We start from the raw sequence: 22,076 nt of genomic DNA on the forward strand, positions 1-22,076 counted from the left end.
CCCAAATAGAATATTAAAATATATAGAAATAATTGACCCTTAAATAAATATTAACAAACGAAAACAAATCAAATTTATGGACTATTTAAATTCAAAAAAGTGGAGCAATAAGGAAATCTCCAAAATTTGTGAATATGGAGAACAAAATATGATGTTACAAGATAGATTTGGGGCAGGCGTAAAAAGCAATGATATAGTTATAATATTATCAACTTAAAAATTAACATGGGAGATCAATATTATTATAAAAATACCATTCAAATAAAGTTAGTGCAAAATTCAAAAAAGTGCGTAGGTATGATTGTTGTGGTAGAGATAATCATATGAAAGCTTCGTGTGTATAAAATTTTTAACATAAGTGTGATATAAAAGGGCATCTATCAAATGTATGTCGATCTAAAGGAATGGGATATAAATACAAAGAGTGCAGGTGGGAGAGAAAGAAGAGGTCACAAAATAATAAAGATCTTATATATATATAATTTTAAATAAAAAGTGTATATTATAAATTCCCTGTAGTATATCTAGAAGATACTGGAGCTGCCGTATCGTTGCTAAATAAGAAAACGTTTGATGTACTTCCACGTATCAGTAAGAAAAATCAATACTATTTAAAATCATATATAATAAATATATCATTTATTAAGATTATTGTCAAGATAAATTACAAAGTGAAATTAGCTAAATTATTTTGGTTAAAATTAGTAACATTAGAATTTTAAAGCAAAATTAACATTAAAAGAAAATGCAAAAGAATGGTACTTTAAGGCACGTCCGTTACCTTTATCTTGGGAAATTAATATTGATGAGACTTTAAATTAGCAAAATTAAAAATAATTCAAAAAATGGCATTCTTCGTATAGCAACATCATAGCTTCGATCCTTAAAAAAGATAAGACTAGAGTCTGTGAGAATTTCTGAAAACGATCAGTGAATCGTCAACTAAACAATATCCCATACCAAGAATTGATGATATATAAGCAGCCATTGGAAGAGGATCTCATTTTACAAGTCTCGATTTATCCAATGCCTCGAACTAGAGGACGACTATAAAAGAGATAAGTTGTTATCAATACCCCAAAATGGAATATATTGGTATAATCGATTACCATTTGGAATTGCCTTAGCCTCAGCGATATTTCAATGTATCATCGATTCACCACTAAAATGTTTACCAGGAACAGCAGTTTATTCGGATGACATCACAGTAAGTCGGCCCGTAGAGGAGCATCAAAATAATTTGAATAAGGTATAACTGTATTAAGAGACAATCGAATTGTATTAAATTTTGACGCATAAAATTAATAAAGAAGGTATATCGCCAACTACAAAACATTTAGATGCAATAACGATATACCAAATTTTTCAACAATTATATAAGTTATTATATAGGAACAAAGAATGGAAATCATATAAAAGGGAAGCGATTTAGTTGCTAAAAAACATAATCATAGGCACAGATAATTGTAAATCATAATCCAAATATTATCTCATTCTATTACATAGGATATCGATAAACCAATTGTTATCGCGTCAAGAACGTTATCGGCCGTCGAGAAAACTATAGTCGGGAAAAGGAGCGTTATCGATAATTTTTGGTCTTAAAAAAATTTGAATAACTAGTTTAGGTAATAAATTTTAAATTATAACTGATCACATAGTACTAATATCTTTATTAAACCCTATGCACATGAGTGACATGCCTCCAGTTTAATTCGATGGTCATTATTTTTAGCTAATTTTGATTACTATCCTCAAGAGAAACAAAGAAACACAAAAATTGCGAGAAGATATCAAGATTACTATTAGCTGATGAACCATAAGTGAATGAGAACAATCGCCAGACATCAAAAATGTGGCAATACGACCAATTAAAAACTATAAAAAATATATAAAAGAAACAGCCAGTAATATAATCTTGTCAAGAGTAGCCAGAATTGTAGCAAATAGTTGGCCTAAAAAATAGACGAAGATTATACAATAATTTTATTTAAGAAGGGATGAAATTATCAGAGTAAGCTTCTAGGTTTATTAATGATCAATACAAGAAGGAGTATTAAATTTCTACACCAAGGACATTCGGGTGAAAACACTTGCCTTAGAACATGTATGGTGACCAATTGTAAATAATGATATTTAATTATTTGTAAAAATCGTTTTTCGAAATTCCCCAGAGCTCCTAATCATCTCATATTTTTCTAATAGAAACTATGGGTGCTGTTATTTAAGAAAATGTTAAGTTTTCAATTATTTTTAATTTTAATAATTTACTTAATGTTCCGTCACTATTATTTTTCAAAGCTAAAGGCAAGGGCGAAACTTGAAGGATCATTCTTATGCATCTTCTTTTGAGGTTATTTTTGATTTGAAATTAATAATTTTCCTCATTTTGACTTAAATAAGTCAGCGAATTTTACTTTATAATTGCTCTTATTTTCAATTCTAATTATTATATTTACAATTAGAGATGGGCGCGGGCCGTGAAATTAGGCGTTCACGGCGTGAGTGTGAATAAATTTTAAATTCCAAGGGTTGACTGGGCATGACGGGCCTTCCCAAAATTTTCCCCGGCCGTGATCGGGCGTGAACATAAATCCCGTGAATCACGGAAATTTTAATTTTTTAAATTGTTTTTTTATGAATATAAATTAGCAATTTTATAATTATATTATATATTTTCTTATTTATAGTTCTTTTTTAAAAAAGAATAATGAAAGCTAAAAATCTTCCGCATTTTATAAACAACATCCGTTATCATTTAGTTAGTTCTATTATCTTTTTATGTTTAGGTGTTTTTTGTCGCGAGACTTTATGCTAAATTTTGCTTAAACTTTTTACAGAAAAGTCAGTTATATTTTATTTATAAAAATCTTCGATCTTTAAATGCAACAGAAGGTGAAGGATTTTACAAGCTAGGCCAAAAGATAAATGTTGGTGTTACATATGGATAACAAAATATAAAAGTTGTGAACCGGAAAGCTCTCATGAATACTATAGGTCCAAAAATATACCATGAAATAAAATTTAAGATTAAAAACATGATCAATAATAATTACTTGTCCATAATCACTGATATTTGGACGGATGACTATAAATATCTAAGTTTTTAACCATTATAGGACATATTATCATTAAGGATTTTAAATTAAAAACATTTGTTTTGGACACAATGGCAATGGATGAAAAAAACGTCAAAATTAAAAGTGTAATCAATTAATTTTAGAATATACAGAAGTAGAAAATACTTAAATAAATGTGTTGTGAGTGATAACAGAGCAAATCTTATAAGTGCATTGAAAGATGACGAAACGCTTGCATGTATATGCCATATACTAAATAATATTATGCATTATATTTTTGACAATTGTTTAACTGAAATAGCCATAAATATAAATGGTGTAAAAAAATAGTACAATATTTCAAACAATCTATAGCTAATAGCAAACTAAGCCACACCCTTAAACGAGTTGTAATAACGAAAAAACTAGATGGAACTCTGTATATATCATGATACACTTAAAATCATATTCTGAAATACAGGTGTACTTGTTTAGCAACAAGAATTAAATAGATTAGCCACAATTGATATCAGCATCATACGCGAGTTAGATAAATTTATATCAATATTTAAAGAAGGCTCGGATAGAGCAGATTCTCGTCCCACAATAAATGAAGTTTGTCTATGGAAATTAAAATTAATAAAATTTTGTTAACCTTCTGAACGTGATACAATAACAATCAAAACCTTAAAATACAGAACAAGATTTCTTTTAAAAGATTATTATGCAGGAACTAAGTTAGGCTTAATTCTAGATTCGAATTTCAAAAGACTTAAGTTTTTAATAAAGGAAGAAAATGATATATATAAAACAATCTTAAAAATGCGAAATGATATAAAATTAGATGATATGCATAAGTCAATGCCAACTATCATTTATTTCCTAACTTATCCTAAACTCATAAAAAACAGTATATTCTAAATGGTCAATACCAACTATCACTTTTCTAATTCTACTTACACTCATAAAAGACCGTATATTCTAAATAAAAAATTTAGAGAATTTTTAGATGATTCTGATGAAGCATCAACATCACCGATGAAAGCTGTGAGGATGAACTTAAAAGTATCATATAAGATAAATAACAAGACAATATTTTGAAGTTTTGGAAGCAGAAATATTCATTCCCTTTTTTAAGAAAATTATCGGGTAAAATTATGTCAGCTGCAAGTTCGGCTTCTAGTGAAAGGTTATTTTCTGTAGCCAATTTAGAGGAAAGGCGTACACAATTGAAATAAAAAAAGATGGACATTCTTCTTTTTCTAAATAAATTTAGATTTATAGATTGTATTTATTTTGTTATTAATATGGATTATGAAATTAGAGAAATAAATAGAATGAATTTAAAAAAGTGTGAAATTATAGCAATAGTTTTGAAAAATTTAAAAATACCGTGAATTTTCGGGCGTGAATCAAAATATTGCTTGTCGTAAGCGGGCGGGTCGAGTCGAAAATTTTTTAGTGGTAAAGCGTGAATGGGCGTGAATTTTTTTATTGCCATCGTGAGCGGACGGGCCGTGAATAAAAAATTAGGCCCGCGCCCACCTCTATTTACAATTACTTATTTTAAAATATTAGGATAATTTTTTTGACCAATTATATTTTTTCCGGTACAATAAAGAAAGTTAAAAACATGTTTTTAATTTTTAACCTTATTTTTCCTAATAGGGGAGACCGGGGTTATATCGTCCATAAAAAATTGAGAGGCTGTGAAAAGGAAGAGAAATAATTTATCAAAATAATTTAATGTTATTTTATTCTTTATATAATTATCTACGGTAGAAATTAATATTTAAATTTAAAAAAAATGAAAATTTTTGAGTGATGAAAAAGAGACGAGGGACGTATTATCCTTTTGTGGGGCATGTTTTAGACTATCATTTTCTAAGCATTTAATTCATTTTTTTCATACAAAAATCATAACAAACATATAATATTAACATACAACACATTTATTACATATAAAAAATGGATTAAAATCACAACATGATCCATGTGCCCATAAATGACAATTACGGCATTGGAACCAATCTTCATTATGGTGGTGATGATAGTTTTTGTGGCACATTAAACAAAATTCTTTTTTGCCAGTATTCATATTTAAACTTTTTTTACTTTTTTTATTATTGGTTTGATTTTTTTATCCAGATTATTAGCCCTAGATCTGGCTATTTTTTTGTAAGGTGAAGAGGTTAAAATGGCTTAAGTCATTTGATTACGTGTTGTTTTTTTAAATATTGTTGGATGGGGACTAATAGTTTCTGGAGCAAAATCTTTTTCCACGTGAGAAGATGATGGAACAGGACTATCACTGACAGATGGTTGCGAAATAATTTCAGATAAATTTAAATTCTCATTAGGATCGTTATTATTATTATAATAAAAAGGATTAGAATTTTCGTCATTAAAAATTAAAGGATTTAGGGGCCATATACCTGAGGATTCAAAACCCTTTTGGATATTTGAAGCTGAGGTGGCTTGTGCAAAGACATCCTTTACTACTCCAGGGATATCATATATAGTAATTATTTAACTAAAGAAATACCATGGCATAAATTTAAAGATTATAAAAAAATTCATTTTACAGAGATATATGATATAACAAAGGATTAAAATACTTGTTTAGGGCATAAACCTGAAAAAAATCTTGATCCTTTAATTAAATAATCGGTTAATTTAGCTTCTTGAATAGGAGAAAATACTGATCTGTGAAGATATTGCTCTTGAAAATCTTCATTCCTTTTGAATATTATACCTCTTAATGCTTAGTTTCTTAAATATATACTAATTTAAATACATAAATATACCTCCCATAACTTAAATTCGTATTCATGGTTATAACTGTCAAAGGTATCTTATCTTTCAGCATTTGAAATATATGTTCGAACCATTTTACAAAATCAGAACCAATATTTTAATGAATGTATGTAAAAGGAAAAGACGCACCCCGCTAATACCTTCCCCAGGTCCACAGGATCATTTAAAAATTAAATTTAGAATATTAAATATAAATAATGATTGTCAATATTTTTATATATGATAAAATGGAGATTTTTTTATCATTTAGAATTTATATTAAGTCTGAACAACTTTTATAAAAAAAGTTATTCGTGAAAATGTAAAATTTAAATAAGTTACTTTGGGTATGTTGAAACTTAAATTTGCATTTAAAATTTTTCATGAGCAATTTTGTCCTAAACAATTTTGGACCTACTTAAGCACCTTATTATAATACATATTTGGCTTAAATTTCAAATCTTAAACTTTATTAATTTTTAAATTATTTGAGAAGGAAATACCTACCCCGGGAACAAACTATCCCCGGTCTCCCCTACATATCACACAGCCCCGTTCAATCTCAGTTGATATTGCCATATTGAAATATGTGTTTTATGATCAAGTTTTTACAAAATTCTTTTTATCGGTCACTATTGATCTTGGTGATCCGATTCCTCCAAATAATTTGTTTAAGTGTATAATTCCTGTATTATTTGTTGGACTGACTTAACTTTATTTATGTCCATTTGCTATTCTATAATTTTTCCTTGAAAATGTTATTGCAAAATCACGGAGTCTTGTCCATGGTCTTTTCATTAAGGCCAAGTCGGACTAATCGGTTTTTTTTAAAATTATAACAAGATCCACCGTGATTGATATATTTATCACAAATTGATGAATACAGATGAGCAAAATTTCAGAGGAGATATTCAAATACATTTCTGACTAATAAAGGCACTGAGGTCGATAACTATGATCGATCTAGCTCATTTAGATGATTCTAGGACAATTAAAATGTTTAGAAATAATTGATTGTTTAAAAAAATATTATCAAGTTAAAAACGAAACCAAAATTGTTAAAGGTTTAAATTCCATAAAGTTGAACAATAAGTAAATGAACCTATAATAAATTTTATAGCAAAGTTAAAATAACTCAAAAAACTTGTGAATATGAAGAACAGATAAATATGATGTTGCGTGATAGATTTTAACGGGGAACGTAACATGTGCGTTAGTAACAAATATAGCTAACCATGGAAAATACAAATCAATTGAAAATAGCGTAACGAAATAAAAAATATGGGAAATCAAAAAGGATGTAGGAGTGACTGGTGCAGAAGAGATAATCATATGAAAGCATCATGCAGATTAAAATTTCTAACATGTTATAAGTGTGGAGTAAAATAACATCTATCAAGTATTTATCGACCTAAAGGAATTGATTATTACATACAACGGGTGGATGCGGGAGAGGAAGAAGAGGCAGAAGAAATATGAGTAAAACCTGATTTTAAATTAAACTTGTATATTTTTAGTCAATACTGGAGCCACCATATAGCTGTTAATTAGACAAGCGTTTACAAAAATCGAATATTTTAAAATCATGCTAGGGGAGGGGGTAGGTATTTCCTTCTCAAATAATTTAAAAATTAATAAAGTTTAAGATTTGAAATTTAAGCCAAATATGTATTATAATAAGGTGCTTAAGTAGGTCCAAAATTGTTTTGGACAAAATTGCTCATGAAAAATTTTAAATGCAAATTTAAGTTTCAACATACCCAAAGTAACTTTTTTAAATTTTACATTTTCACGAATAACTTTTTTTATAAAAGTTGTTCAGACTTAATATAAATTCTAAATGATAAAAAAATCTCCATTTTATCATATATAAAAATATTGACAATCATTATGTATATTTAATATTCTAAATTTAATTTTTAAATGATTGTGGACCTGGGGAAGGTATTAACGGGGTGCGTCTTTTCCTTTTACATACATTCATTAAAATATTGGTTCTGATTTTGTAAAATGGTTCGAACATATATTAGAAAAACTAATAAAGAAAATAATGATAATCAAAAGGCAAGTATTCTTCAAATGCTGAAAGATAAGATGACAGTTATAACCATGAATACGAATTTAAGTTATGGGAGGTATATTTATATATTTAAATTAGTATATATTTAAGAACCTAAGCATTAAGAGGTATAATAAATTGTTCAAAGGGAATGAGGATTTTCAAGCGCAATATCTTCACAGATCAGTATTTTCTCCTATTCAAGAAGCTAAATTAACCGATTATTTAATTAAAGGATCAAGATTATTTTCAGGATTATGCCCTAAACAAGTATTTTAATCCTTTGTTATATCATATATCTCTGTAAAATGAATTTTTTTTTAATCTTTAAATTTATGCCATGGTATTTCTTTAGTTAAATAATAATAAACTTGAGAAAATTTTTTAAAATTATTTACATTATATGTTAATGAAACATCTTTATTTTTAAAGTAAGAATTTAACTTATACATTAGAATGATATTTATTTAAGTTTGTATAATATATATGTAAATAAAATGATGCTGCCATTTATGTATAAAATGATACTGCCATGTATATATATTAATTTTAAAATGATGCTGCCATGTATTAATATTAATTTTAAAATGATTTATTCATTGTAGCATTATATATATTATATCGTGCATTAAATCATATCTTACCTATATATTAAAGATTTAATTATGTGTGTATGATATATATTTAAAATAAAATGATGCTGCGATGTATATTAATTTTAAAATGATTTATTCATTGATTTAGCATTAAATTATATCATGCATTAAAACATATTTTGGTTCTTACCTATACATTAGAGGTTTAATTATGTATGATATATTTTATTATATTAATTATAAAATAAATTCAGAATAAAATTTAAGAATTAGGATTTCAATTAGATTGCCTTAATATATAAATAATTTAATGTCTTATGTTTAAATTTAGGTTAGAGTTTTAGCTTATTAAATGGCCAAGAGGTAGAGTTTACAAGTACCAAAATCTTGGGAAATAACTCAATCAGCTGGTGAAGACTGGTTTGGAGCATTTATTAAAAAAAATCCAACTATATCTTTGAGAACACCAAAGGCTACAAGTATATCCAGGGCTACCAATTTCAATATGAAAATGGTTGATTTATTTTTTAATAATTATTTGACTGTCACAAGGGAAAATAACTTTCTACAATGTGATATATATAATATGGAAGAAACTGGTAAATTAAAATATATATGATAGCAAATCTTTAATATTTTTATAGGATTAACAACAGTTCAATGGCCTAATAAAGTTATTGCAAGGAAAGGCGAAAAACAGGTTGGGGCAATTACTACATCAGAACGTGGTACACTTATGACCTTGGCAATTGCTGTCAATGCTCTAGGAAATTCTATTCCACCTATGTTTATATATCCCAGGAAAAAATTTTATGATCATTATTTAAGAGATGGCCCTGTAGGATGCATTGACGTGTCCAATGGTTATGGATGGATGCTGGCTGAAGATTTTATATATTTTTTAAATCATTTTATAAAATACACTAAGCCCAGTCAAGATAAAAAAGTTTTGCTTATATTAGATAATCATAAATCTCACCAATCTATTGAAGTCATTAAGCTGTGCTCTGACAGTGGTATAGTTGTATTGACTCTCTCTCCCCATTGCACTCACAAACTCCAACCATTGGATAGAACTGTTTTTGGACCTCTAAAAAAATATTACAACAGTGCCTTGGATGAGAATGCATCCAGGGAAAAGTTTTACTATATATGATATCCCTGGAGTAGTAAAGGATGTCTTTGCACAAGCCACCTCAGCTTCAAATATCCAAAAGGGTTTTGAATCCTCAGGTATATGGCCCCTAAATCCTTTAATTTTTAATGACGAAAATTCTAATCCTTTATATTATAATAATAATAACGATCCTAATGAGAATTTAAATTTATCTGAAATTATTTCGCAACCATCTGTCAGTGATAGTCCTGTTCCATCATCTTCTCACGTGGAAAAAGATTTTGCTCCAGAAACTATTAGTCCCCATCCAACAATATTTAAAAAAACAACACGTAATCAAATGACTTCAGCCATTTTAACCTCTTCACCTTACAAAAAAATAGCCAGATCTAGGGCTAATAATCTGGAAAAAAAAATCAAACCAATAATAAAAAAAGTAAAAAAAGTTTAAATATGAATACTGGCAAAAAAGAATTTTGTTTAATGTGCCACAAAAACTATCAAACTCACCACCATAATGAAGATTGGTTCCAATGCCGTAATTGTCATTTATGGGCACATGGATCATGTTGTGATTTTAATCCATTTTTTATATGTAATAAATGTGTTGTATGTTAATATTATATGTTTGTTATGATTTTTGTATGAAAAAAATGAATTAAATGCTTAGAAAATGATAGTCTAAAACATGCCCCACAAAAGGATAATACGTCCCTCGTCTCTTTTTCATGACTCAAAAATTTTCATTTTTTTAAAATTTAAATATTAATTTCTACCGTAGATAATTATATAAAGAATAAAATAACATTAAATTATTTTGATAAATTATTTCTCTTCCTTTTCACAGCCTCTCAATTCTTTATGGACAATATAACCCCGGTCTCCCCTACAAACCTTATTAGAAAAACGAATAACTCGAAGAAAGAAATCGATAAATTTCTATTAGTCTACCGAAATACTCCTCATACACATCTTCACCAGCATCACATATGCTAAAACGCGTACCCAAAGGCCCGTTAAATAAACTAAAACCACAATATAATGATAAAGAAGATTATGTGGAAAAAAACAAAATGTTTTGCGATACAAGAAAAAGCGAATAATAAAGAACCTATCATGGTTACGACGATAATAGCACTCATGGCCGCATAACCCTTGACCGACCTGACACCGATAGTGGTGACAGAAGAACCGCTGGAAAAACGATAACCTACCCAGATACGAGAGAAGTGCAAAGTGGAGTGGTGCAGTGAAAATTTATATAATTAGCGTTTATTTTATATTTTTTGTTTATCTTTTTTTTAAATTAAAATTATAAAAAATATTTTATTGTCTTCATATATTTCTAGTTTCTTCGTTTTGTATTAATATATTATAGTTCAGACCTAATATTTTGTAATAAAATTTTTCGTTATTTGTTAATTTTGATTCACAACAATGTCTTTCAAATAATTTGTACATAATATATACATGATCATTGGTTCATGGATAAATGTGATACCATCGCCACAATCGAAAAATTTTTTATAGTTTATAATAAAAGGACATTTTATCATTCTGAAGAAAATTATGATTATGCTATTCATAGTGGAATAGCAAGGATGTGACCGACCTGATATTTACAGTGCAAGGAATGGTAAACTTTCGATGTATTAAGGAGTGCTACTATCAAAATATTTTATTGGAATGGTGGCATCACATCTTAAACGGGCAGTAATTGAAAGCCAAAGTTATTCAGTCGAAAATTGAAGGCCAAGATTCGTACTTGTGAGGGCCTTCAGCCATTCATAGCCCGATTTTGATTTTAAAATAGAACCAGTTGCCCCTTCAATAAAATTTCGGCAATGAAACGAGCAACTACAGAAACATCCTAGTCCTTTTGTAATTCCAGTTGTACTATCTACTATTATATTATACGAAATAGAGCTACTACAATCATAAAATGTATACTGAATTTGATACCATATTTGATTATATTGGCATGGTCAAGTACCCAACCCAGATTTTATTAAATGAAGATATCATACAGGGTTTCCCATACAAAAAAAGAAAAAGTTTCAATCATAAAAGAAAAAGGTCCAATCAAAAAAGGAAAAGAGTCAATCATAAAAGGAAAAGATTTAATTAAAAAGAGAAAAGGCCCAATCAAAAAAGGAAAAGTCCCAAAGGTTTAGGAAAAAGTCTGATCAAAAAAGGATATGTTGGAGTTGATAATGTCATAGTTTATTCGTTGTATAAGAGTATAATTCACTAACACTTGAAGATGTATAGACCCAACTAAGGTAAATAAAGGGATCATTTTAGGTAATGGTTGAATAAAATATGAGTAGCACTAAATATGTGAAACAAAAGTAACTTAGATAAATTTGTCCGATTTTTCCAATTACAAGTGAAATTAAAATATAGTTAGGATAACCTATTTATATTTACACCTTATATGTCTTTTACTAATAAATTATACAATACCTAAATAGAATTGTACCACTCACAATACCTAACAGAAAATTCAACAAATAGATATTAGTTTAATGCTTACTATAAAATAAAATAAATATATAATAACCTTTATATTTGGAAAGAATAGGTTCTCACCTCTACCCTTACCTATTTCTTCTATACACTCATTATTAAATTATTTCTAATACAAAATCGGTAAGGGCACTCATTTTGTTAAATTACAATTGAGTACAAGGTTTGTTGATATCCTTAAAAAAAAATCGGCAGTTCGCTCACTTTAGGCAGATCTATGACCTATGAGTATGACCAACGTGCTAGATAAGATAAGAAATAAATCTTTTTATAATTGCGTCACGATGCAAGGGTTTAGAAATAAACCAAAGGATTATTGAGTTAATTTAATATTAAAATTGCATTTTAATTTTGTTTTTAATGCAAATTAATAGTATTTTTTAGCATTAATTTAAGGATCAAGAAGAACAAAATTTTCTATTCTTCATAATATTATTTAGGCTTCTATTGATACAAGATTTTGATTATTTGGCTTAATATTATATTATAGATATATGTATGAAAAAGATTAACTCTGTAAATGACTTAGAGATTGAAAAGGTTATAAATGTATGTAAATAATTATAATATAAGGAGAAAAATCATAAAAAGTTAAAATATTGTTATGTATGATAAAAAAAAAGTAAAGAATTGTTTAAAAAAGGAGCAGAGAGGTGAAGAATAACGGAAAATTTATAAATTATTTAAAAAACAAAAAATGAGAAGAAAAATAAATTGAGAAAATAGTAAGAAAAATAGAGTAAAGAAATTGCTAAAAGTTAGAAAAAAATAAGAAATAGACAAGAAATATATATTTTTTTAATTTAAATAATAATGATTTTCCTTTTTTGAATCGGACTTTTCCTTTTTTGATTGACACTTTTTCTTTCCTTTTGGGAATTTTCTTTTTTTGATTAGGACTTTTCCTTTTTTGATTGAACTTTTTCCTTGTATGATTGACCCTTTTCCTTTTTTGATTGGAGCTTTTTCTTTTATGATTGTAATTTTTCCTTTTTTGATTGGGACTTTTCCATTTTGAATGGGATACCCTGGAATTATATTTTTTTGGTTCAAGCCGAGTTCAGTGCCGACTTATGGGGATCTAATATAAGCGATTTTTAACTATCTATTTATTCACGTATCAAATGGCATTGTATAAAATCTTTGTTCAAGCTACAAAAATTAGAATTATTTCTGCATAGAGACTGCTATGAAGGATGACACTTATAAATTAGTTAATTATTTCTGCATAGAGACTGCTATGAAGGATGACACTTATTAATTAGTTAATTATTTCTGCATATTATATAAGACTGCTATGAAGGGTTACACTTATTAATTAGTTATTAACTTTTTCTTTAAAAAAATGCTATATTTATTTTAAAAAATGTATCCATTAAAACCATGTGAACATCGTCAAGCTCACAATTTTCGGGTATACTGCTATATTTACCAGCTGGATTGGAATGCTTATGAGAATTTGAGAATTCGGCGTATTCGGGCGAAGAATAGTTGATTCTTAAAAAAAAGAAGATTAGTTTAAGGGTTAAAAAACATTAAATGTCTAAGATTCGACTAGGTTTTAAAACCGCCTCAAACATTAAAATCAATAATATCTTCAAAATTAAAAAAAATTGACTTTGGTCCATAAATTCCATAACTTTTGGTTTAAGATATTTAAAAAAGAAATCCTCTATCGATTTTTCATTAATCCATTATATTTAAAATTTTTATTATTATATCAAAAAAATTTGTAAATTTGAAGGGAAAACACAGGGTTGTGAGTCCGAATTAAGGTTAAAAAATTTAAAACTCTATTTAGCGGAAATTTTGATAAGAGGAACTTAATCTAAAACAATTTTCTGAAAGAGGTCCAAACCCACCCCGGGTCAGATGGGTTGTCTAATTTATATATATTAAATCAGGCCAGAAAGAAGGAAAGAATTTCCAAAAAACCCATTCGATATTTTTTATTTTATACAATAGTAATAAATTAATAAAAAGAACCAAAATTGAATAATTCATTAGTTTAAAAAATAGTGTACTAAAAATTTGATATTAAATTTTGTTATATTATCTGCAACAAAAAAACGGATTTCAAAATATCTAAGGAGTCATATTTAGCTGGTTTTGTTAAACAGCTCGATGAGACCATTTAATGCACTTAATCATTCGTGAAAGTTGGTTATTTTTTCAATAGAAAATATTGGTTTTTTAATGATAATGATTAAAGATAAATAATAAATAAAAATATATCAATTTAAATATCGGACCAGTTTAGCAGTAATATCGAAGGGATTGGTGAAAAAATTGTCGATAGGCAGAGTAAAGGTCTGCATTGGGCGGGGTTTCGGCCCACCCGCCCAATGTGGGCGGGCGGATGGGCGGGTAAAAAAATTTAAGAATGGGCAGACGGGCGGGCGGGTTAAAAAAATTTGAAACTATGGGCGGGCTGGGGGGGCGGGAAGAAATTTAAAATTTTTTCAAAAACAAACTAAAAAAATAATTGTTTAAATGATCTATAACAATATTTCTTTTTTTATTGTACCAATCGTTTTTTTTAAGTGAAGAACATTTAATTAACTATATTATGTAATAAACAAACAATAAAACTTTTTTCTTAGAATAAATAAACATTTTTGTCTATTAGAAATTCCTTTTATAGGAATGTAATAAAACTTTTCTCTTAAAATTTCCGTTTTTTGGGTTGCAATCTGCATTGTATTATTTTATTTTAGTAATAATTGTTTATCTTTATAATTGCCCTTTTCATTTTTATTTTATTATATAATATATAAATTTTATTTTTTATAACATAATTTTAATAAAAAAATATATTTTAATTTAATTTTTATTTTAAAATTTTATTTTGAATAAAGAAAATATATCTAAAAAAATAAAAAATAATTTATATACATATAATATTAATTTTACATTTATATTTTTTTCATAAATATTCAATTTGATCAAATAAATTGTCCATAATTTACATTGATTATTTTTATACTTATATTAATTTCCTAAATTATAAACTTTTTTTAGAGGTGTAATGCTGAAATATTTTTATTAGATGCTTAAAAAATGAAAGAATGACCATAATTATATTTTATAAGCGGGCTTGGGTTAAAAATTTTTTATAATTAATGGGCGGGCGGGTAAAAAATTTTAGACTAATGGGCGGGTGGGTAAGGAATTTTAGACAAATGGGCGGGGCGGGCGGGTATATATTTTTTTGAAAACTACAGGCGGCCTGGGCGGGCGGGTTAAATTTTTTTTAATTGGATGGGCGGGTTTTGGTCCAAAAACCCGCCCAATGCAGACCTCTAAGGCAGAGCCCTATTTTAGAGGTTTAAAAACAGACCAAAGGCCAGCTCGGTCTGAAGTAAATTATTTTTAGGGTTTTCAGAATTGGAAGAAGGAGGGAGTGTATCTTGAAAATTTTGAATATAAATGACTCCTCTTAGATTACTTCTTGAGTTCGCCGGGAACAGATACTTTGGCAGAATCGACGTTTTTGATTTGGCCATTTTTAACGCTTTTCATATAATATTTATTTTTTTCGATAAAAAAATGATATAAATACATTGTACGTTTTTTTTAAAACAAGATAATAGTAAACTGAAATTGGTGAAATTTTAATCTCGTAATGATAGACAACGGTTAGCCAATATCTATTTTTCAAAACACTAAAAGCATGTTTTATTAACTCAAGAACTGCAGACGATTTGCAAACCCCTCCCTCCCTCTTCTTTTTGTAAATAATTAATTTAATTTATTAATATTATAATTCTTAGAATTAAATCTAATTAATACAACAGAACCGTTATGTATGAGATTGATTACATTCCAACTGCTAATTTTAACGGTTTATTAATGTTCATAATCAAATAATTTATCGTGAAAGTAAATTGAGTATTAATCGCGATGGCTAATATCGAAATTGAGCTAAACTAAGGACAACAAATAAATTAAAAAAAGGTAAAGAATTGAAAGTAGAGTAATCTCTAATTTGATTGGGTAAAAGAATAAGAAATATAATCTTTTAAGACAATTTACTCTACAAAACTGTTTTGAACCTTTCTAATAATTTATAAGAGTTTGGTTCACCCCTTTTCCAATTTTGGTATAACGCTTAAGTTCTGGATTAATTTATGTCACATCAAAGCACTGAGAGAATGATAAAAAGACGTTAACAATTTTTTTATAATTTCAACGTTTAATAAGTGATGGGTCAATGCCCTGGGTGAATAAAAATTTATTTTATAACCGATGAAATTATTTTAATATATTTCTACAATTATGGGATTCGTGTATAATTCCAAATATACACATAAAAAAAGATCCTTGTTACGAAACACCATGTTGGTAAATAGTTACATATTAAAATAATACTTAAAATTGGTAAAAATAAATAAAATCCAATGCCTAATCTATGAGAGTGGACTTGTGTATATATATATATAGGAGAAGGCCCGATTTTGGCTATGGTTTTGTTTTAAAAGTATAATAGTGCGCACAAATTGAAGGTTGCAAGGCAGCGTTTCAAAACGCATATAAAAAACGTAAACGCAGTCTTGTTTAAATTGATGCGTTAAGTTTTATTTTTTCAATATGAAATATTTAAATGTAAAACAAAAAAAATTGTTTGCCCTGTATTTACTTGAAAAAAATAAGTAAGGAAGAGGTGCAAGACATCTCAAATATATGTCTGAATATATCAATATAAAAGGTGGTCGATACATTCAATTTTATAATTATATAAGAATGAAAAGATCAACCTTTTTCATATATTCTCGGGCTAATATATGATGATATTAATCCAAAAATTACTAATTGTAACAAACAAATCGATGCTGATGTTTGTTACCTTGAGGTAAAATAAATTTAATTCATTATTAATTATTTATGTAAAAGGTATTTAATTACTGGTGTATCATTTGCACAACTAGCATATAACTCAAGGATTTCAAAAACCTGTGTAGCATACATTGTGAAATCAGTGTGAACAGCAATTTGGAATGCTGCTGTACATATACATATGCCTAGGCCTAATAAAAATGATTGGGAAAGAGTAAATTTATTATAATAAATCAAGATTAATATTTACTTATCTTTAGATTTCTCAGGAATTCCTGCTTCAATCAGGATTCCCAAATTGTTGGGGCAATTGATGGCAAACATATCTATATCAAGTTCCCTCCCAATAGTGGCTCACAATTTTATAACTACAAATATAAATTTCCAATTAACCTATTAGTCTTAAAAGACATTAACAGAAAATTTATTACAACAGAGGAAAGGGAATTCAACATGAGGTTATCTCATGCCCGTGTTAGTGTAGAAAGAAGTTTAAGGGGAATTGTTAAAAAAATTGAGCTTATAAGTAGGCCAATAGAAATTGGCCTAGCTAGCATATAAATTGTGATAAAACAATATGTATCTTACACAACATAATCATCAACAAAGAAGGATCAGCTTGCATTGATGATACAGGTACTACAAATATTTAAATTTATTTATAAAATTATTAAACATCATATATCTTTATATTTTGAAAATTATATAATCATCAAAATTATACAGATACAACAATGGTAAACCTCATGACAAGACCCTTCTTACCTAGCAGAGAAAATAATTCTACTTCAATGGAATCAAAAATTCTTCGAGACAAATTTAAAAATTTTATAAATTTTTATATTTATAATTGTATTAAATTTATTCATGAAAATATTTTATATCAAATGATATAAATGAATAAATTATCTGTTGCTTCTATAAATACATTTTCAATATCAACCATAGTTATTTAATGGTGTAATTAAATTAATTAAATATTGAGAAAAATTTCTATTAATTAATTTTGACACTAATATTATTTGAATGTTAAGAAAAATTAAATTGATATATCATATAACTATATTAAATGTGAAAATAGAGACAAATACAAATATATAAAAATTTTATTAAAAGTAAAAATTAATATAAAATACATTATATATTTTTATAAAAAATAAATAATTTGCAGATCATTTGTAGGTGTTGTTGATGTATTGTTTGCCTTTAAATAATGTAGAAATTTTAAAACTTCCGTTTTAAATAATAGTTGATTATCTGGATTTAATTTTTCCGCCTCCTCTACAAGGCTTTCCATAAAAAGTTTATATAAAATATTAATAAATTATAGATAAAAATTAGCTTTACTGCATCCCAGATGACTTTTCTTTCAAAACATTTAATAACCTTTGAATTCATTCAGTACTTTAGATTTTTTTGTTGTTGAGAGTTCCACATGAAAATTGCAAGATTTGCTCATCTGCAACTGTCTTTTGCATGAAATTTATATACTTTTTGTATATATATATTCATGAATTTTTCCTGATGAGCCTAAAGGTTTTCCTATTTTCTCTTTAATTGATCCTTGAAATTCCTCAATCTCTTCTTGGGATATAGAGGACTAGTATCAAAACCAGGAATTCCAAAGCTAAGCTAATTAAGTGATTATATTTAATATTCTTATATATTTATACCTGGAACCAATAACAGTTAAATGTTGCATAACAATAAAAGTTTTTTAATGGTCAGGATGTTCTTGATTCCAAATAACCTATCAGGTTCAACATTTCTTCAAACCTTTTGGTAATATCATCATTCCATGTCCTAAAAATATTATACCATTATAATAATTATTCTTACAATTTCGAAACCTTGACCAGCGCCTAAGCAAGGATGAGCTACATCACGCCATCGAATTTAGACTTAATTATGATATGGTAATACCCTATCAATGTATCCTCTCTCAAACGCCAGTCAACTCCAAAGGCCGTCACTATTTACACTGCAAGCGCTGTAGAGGTAGATTTATAAGACATTCAAAATGCAATGATACTATTGCTAGGGCCTTGAAATCTGCCGGCATTTTATCAACCCTTGAACCTACTGGCCTTTATAATTCCGATGGTAAGCGACCTAATGGTTCTACCATGATCCCTTGGAAGAAGGGGGAATTCCTAACCTGGGATTTCTCATGCATCGATCCTCTAGCCCCTTCAAATATAAATAGAGTTGATTGCTATACTAGACGTTGAGACGAATAAACTCGGTAAATATTAGCTATCGTTTCCTGATGACTATACATTCCTATCACTTATTTACACGACTCTCATCGTTCGGCTTTCATGCCCTGGCATTCTTTAAAGAGCTGGGAAAACGGATTTATGCTATAACCAAGGATCCCAACGAGGGATTCTACCTACGTCAAAGATTAGCGATAAACATAATAAAATAACTATCTCAGCTTTATACTCTCAATGACCCAAACCCCCTAATTGAATATCCTATGCATAAGGATAGACTATGGCTATTTTGCTCCCAACTATAACGCTGACGCTAAAAGGGAACTTGTATCTCAGTCAATAAAATACAGCAGAAATTAATGACTTTATATAATTGTGATTTACTAATATATTAAATATAATCTTTTATGATATATTAAATACTAATACCTTTATAATATGGAAAATCAATTATATGTAACCTTCATTTCAAGATAACTAATCATTAGTTTTTAAATTATAAGAGAAATTTTTAAATAAAATACATTAAATTTTAAAATTTTGAAGATGTAATATTATCCATTTTATCACTTCAAAATTTAAAAAGTTTCAAAAACGCAAGCAAGTTTGTCTTTTAAAAAATAATTTAAGAAAAACGGAAATGTGCTCAATTTGAACGAATGCATTTAAAATGCATTGTTTGCGTTTTGAAACGCTGCGTTGCAACGTTCAATTTGTGCGCACTATAATGCTAAATTTTACAATATTCAATTTTTTTTTGAGGTATATATTACTTATTAATGTTGTAAAATGAACGCGTTCGTGAACGAAGTTCGTTTTTGTAAAAAATGATGAACGATGTTCCTTTTTTTGGCAAACACGTTCGTTTTTTATGTTCGTTCAATTTTCAATATATTATTTTTATTCATTAGAATATAAAAATATTAATCTGAATTTTTTAAGGAAAGAGGATTATATTTTAATCGTTTTTTTTATCGCATTTGAACTTTTTAACCAGCTACTATTTCTGTCTGATTAATTTACATATTATTAATTATATTTTATAGATTAGCGTAAGCATTTATGTTGTTGCTTCATCATCTGATTAGGAAAATTCAGAATCAGATGAATTAATATCAGGGTTTAACATTTGCTCAAAATTCAAAAATCTTCACAGATCGTTGCTCTTTTGAAGATCAAAAAATGTGAAGATTTTTTCGCTAAAAAAAATTTTGAACTTGCTCAAAGAAGATTTTTGAGCAAAATAAAAAATAATTTTTTGTAAAAAAATCTTCCATAATTTTGAGAAAATATTTTAAGAATTTTATAATAAATAAAATCTTTTGTAAGGAAATCTTTATTAAAACATTTTTGAAATTTTGATCTTAAAATTTTTTGGTAAATTCTTTAAAAATAAAATTTTTGATATATATATATTTTTTTATTTTATGTTAATGAAAATATTTTTTTTGAATAGTTTGTAAATGTGAGAATTGGTCATAATACCGACTGCATTTTTTTTAATATTTGGAATAAGTAATAATGATTATTTTAAAAATGTTATGTCATAATTTTAATGTTTTATATTTAATGTAAACTATAAAAGTGACAATTGTCATAATACTCATCTCAGAACCTTTAAAAATAATTATAATTAAAAAAGGCTAGTTGAGCATGTTTTGAGATGGTTTCAGTGATTGTAAAGCATATAAAGGTGACAATTGTCATAATACTTATTTCACATATGTTTTAATTGTGATAGAGAAAAATGATTATTTCAAACATGAATATATTTAATGTGTAAACTATAAAGGTGACAATTGTCATAATATTCATATCAGAACCTAAAATAATTTTAGGTATAAAAAAGGCAAGAAAAAAATTTTTGAGCATGTTTCGAGATGGTTTTAATGATTGTAAAAATTGTCACAATCGTTATTTTTGAACTTTTTTAAAGCAAGTAGATAAAAATTTATTAAATATAAAATGAAATGAGGATGTACCATAGAAAAGTGACAATTGTCATAATCGTTATTTTTGAACTTTTTTTGAAGCAACAGAGTAAAATAATAAATTGTAAACATGTTAAATTGAAATTTAAATGTGGATGTACCATAGAAAAGTGACAATTGTCATAATCGTTATTTTTAATCTTTTTTGAATTTTTTTGAAGCAAAAGGGTAAAATTATATATTGTAAACATGTTAAATTAAGATGTACCATAGAAATGTGACAATTATCATAATTGTTATCTTTGAACTTTTTTGAATTTTTTTAAAGCAAATAGGTAAAAATGTATATTGTAAACCTGTTAAATTAAAATTTCAGTGAATATGTACCATAGAAAAGTGACAATTGTCATAATCGTTATTTTTAATCTTTTTTGATTTTTTTTGAAGAAATTATATATTGTAAACTTATTAAATTAAAATTTCACTGAAGATCTACCATAGAAAAGTGAAAATTGTCTTAATCGTCATTTTTAATCCCTTTTAAATTTTTTTGTTACAGAGTAAAATAATAAATTGTAAACTTGTTAAATTTAAATGTGGATGTACCATAGATAAGTGACAATTGTCATAATGGCCATTTTTAATCTTTTTTAAGCAAAAGGGTAAAATAATAAATTATAAACATGTTAAATTAAAATTTAAATGAGGATGTACCATAGAAATGTGACTGACAATTGTCATAAACGTTTATTTTAATCTTTTTTGAATTTTTTTTAAGCAAAAGGGTAAAATTATAATTGTAAACATGTTAAATTAAAATTTCAGTGGAGATCTACCATAGAAAAGTGACAATTGTCATAATCGTTATTTTTAATCTTTTTTGAATTATTTTGAAGCAAAAATATAAAATTATATATTGTAAACATGTTAAATT

At 27.2% G+C, this 22,076-nt stretch overlaps 1 protein-coding gene and 1 long non-coding RNA gene across 6 annotated transcripts in view; both read right to left on the reverse strand.

The window, feature by feature from the left end:
* Window positions 1-22,076, reverse strand: part of LOC135922702 (protein phosphatase methylesterase 1-like) — a 64,954-nt gene that overhangs the window by 21,917 nt on the left and 20,961 nt on the right. For all 5 annotated transcript variants that reach the window (XM_065457138.1, XM_065457137.1, XM_065457136.1 and 2 more), the window contains 2 exons: window positions 15,605-15,670; window positions 13,539-13,653 (listed from right to left, as the gene is read on the reverse strand). In XM_065457138.1, coding sequence (XP_065313210.1) covers window positions 13,539-13,653; window positions 15,605-15,670 — 181 coding nt within the window. The remainder of the gene's footprint in view (window positions 1-13,538; window positions 13,654-15,604; window positions 15,671-22,076) is intronic.
* Window positions 882-1,543, reverse strand: LOC135931678 (uncharacterized). The gene is made up of 3 exons (XR_010573121.1): window positions 1,503-1,543; window positions 1,110-1,255; window positions 882-1,047 (listed from the first exon to the last, which is right to left on the reverse strand). It is a non-coding gene; the product is annotated as an uncharacterized LOC135931678 (long non-coding RNA).

Source organism: Gordionus sp. m RMFG-2023, chromosome 1 (assembly GCF_954871325.1).
Source record: "Gordionus sp. m RMFG-2023 chromosome 1, tfGorSpeb1-WG-v2, whole genome shotgun sequence".
NCBI lineage: Eukaryota > Metazoa > Nematomorpha > Gordioida > Chordodea > Parachordodidae > Gordionus > Gordionus sp. m RMFG-2023.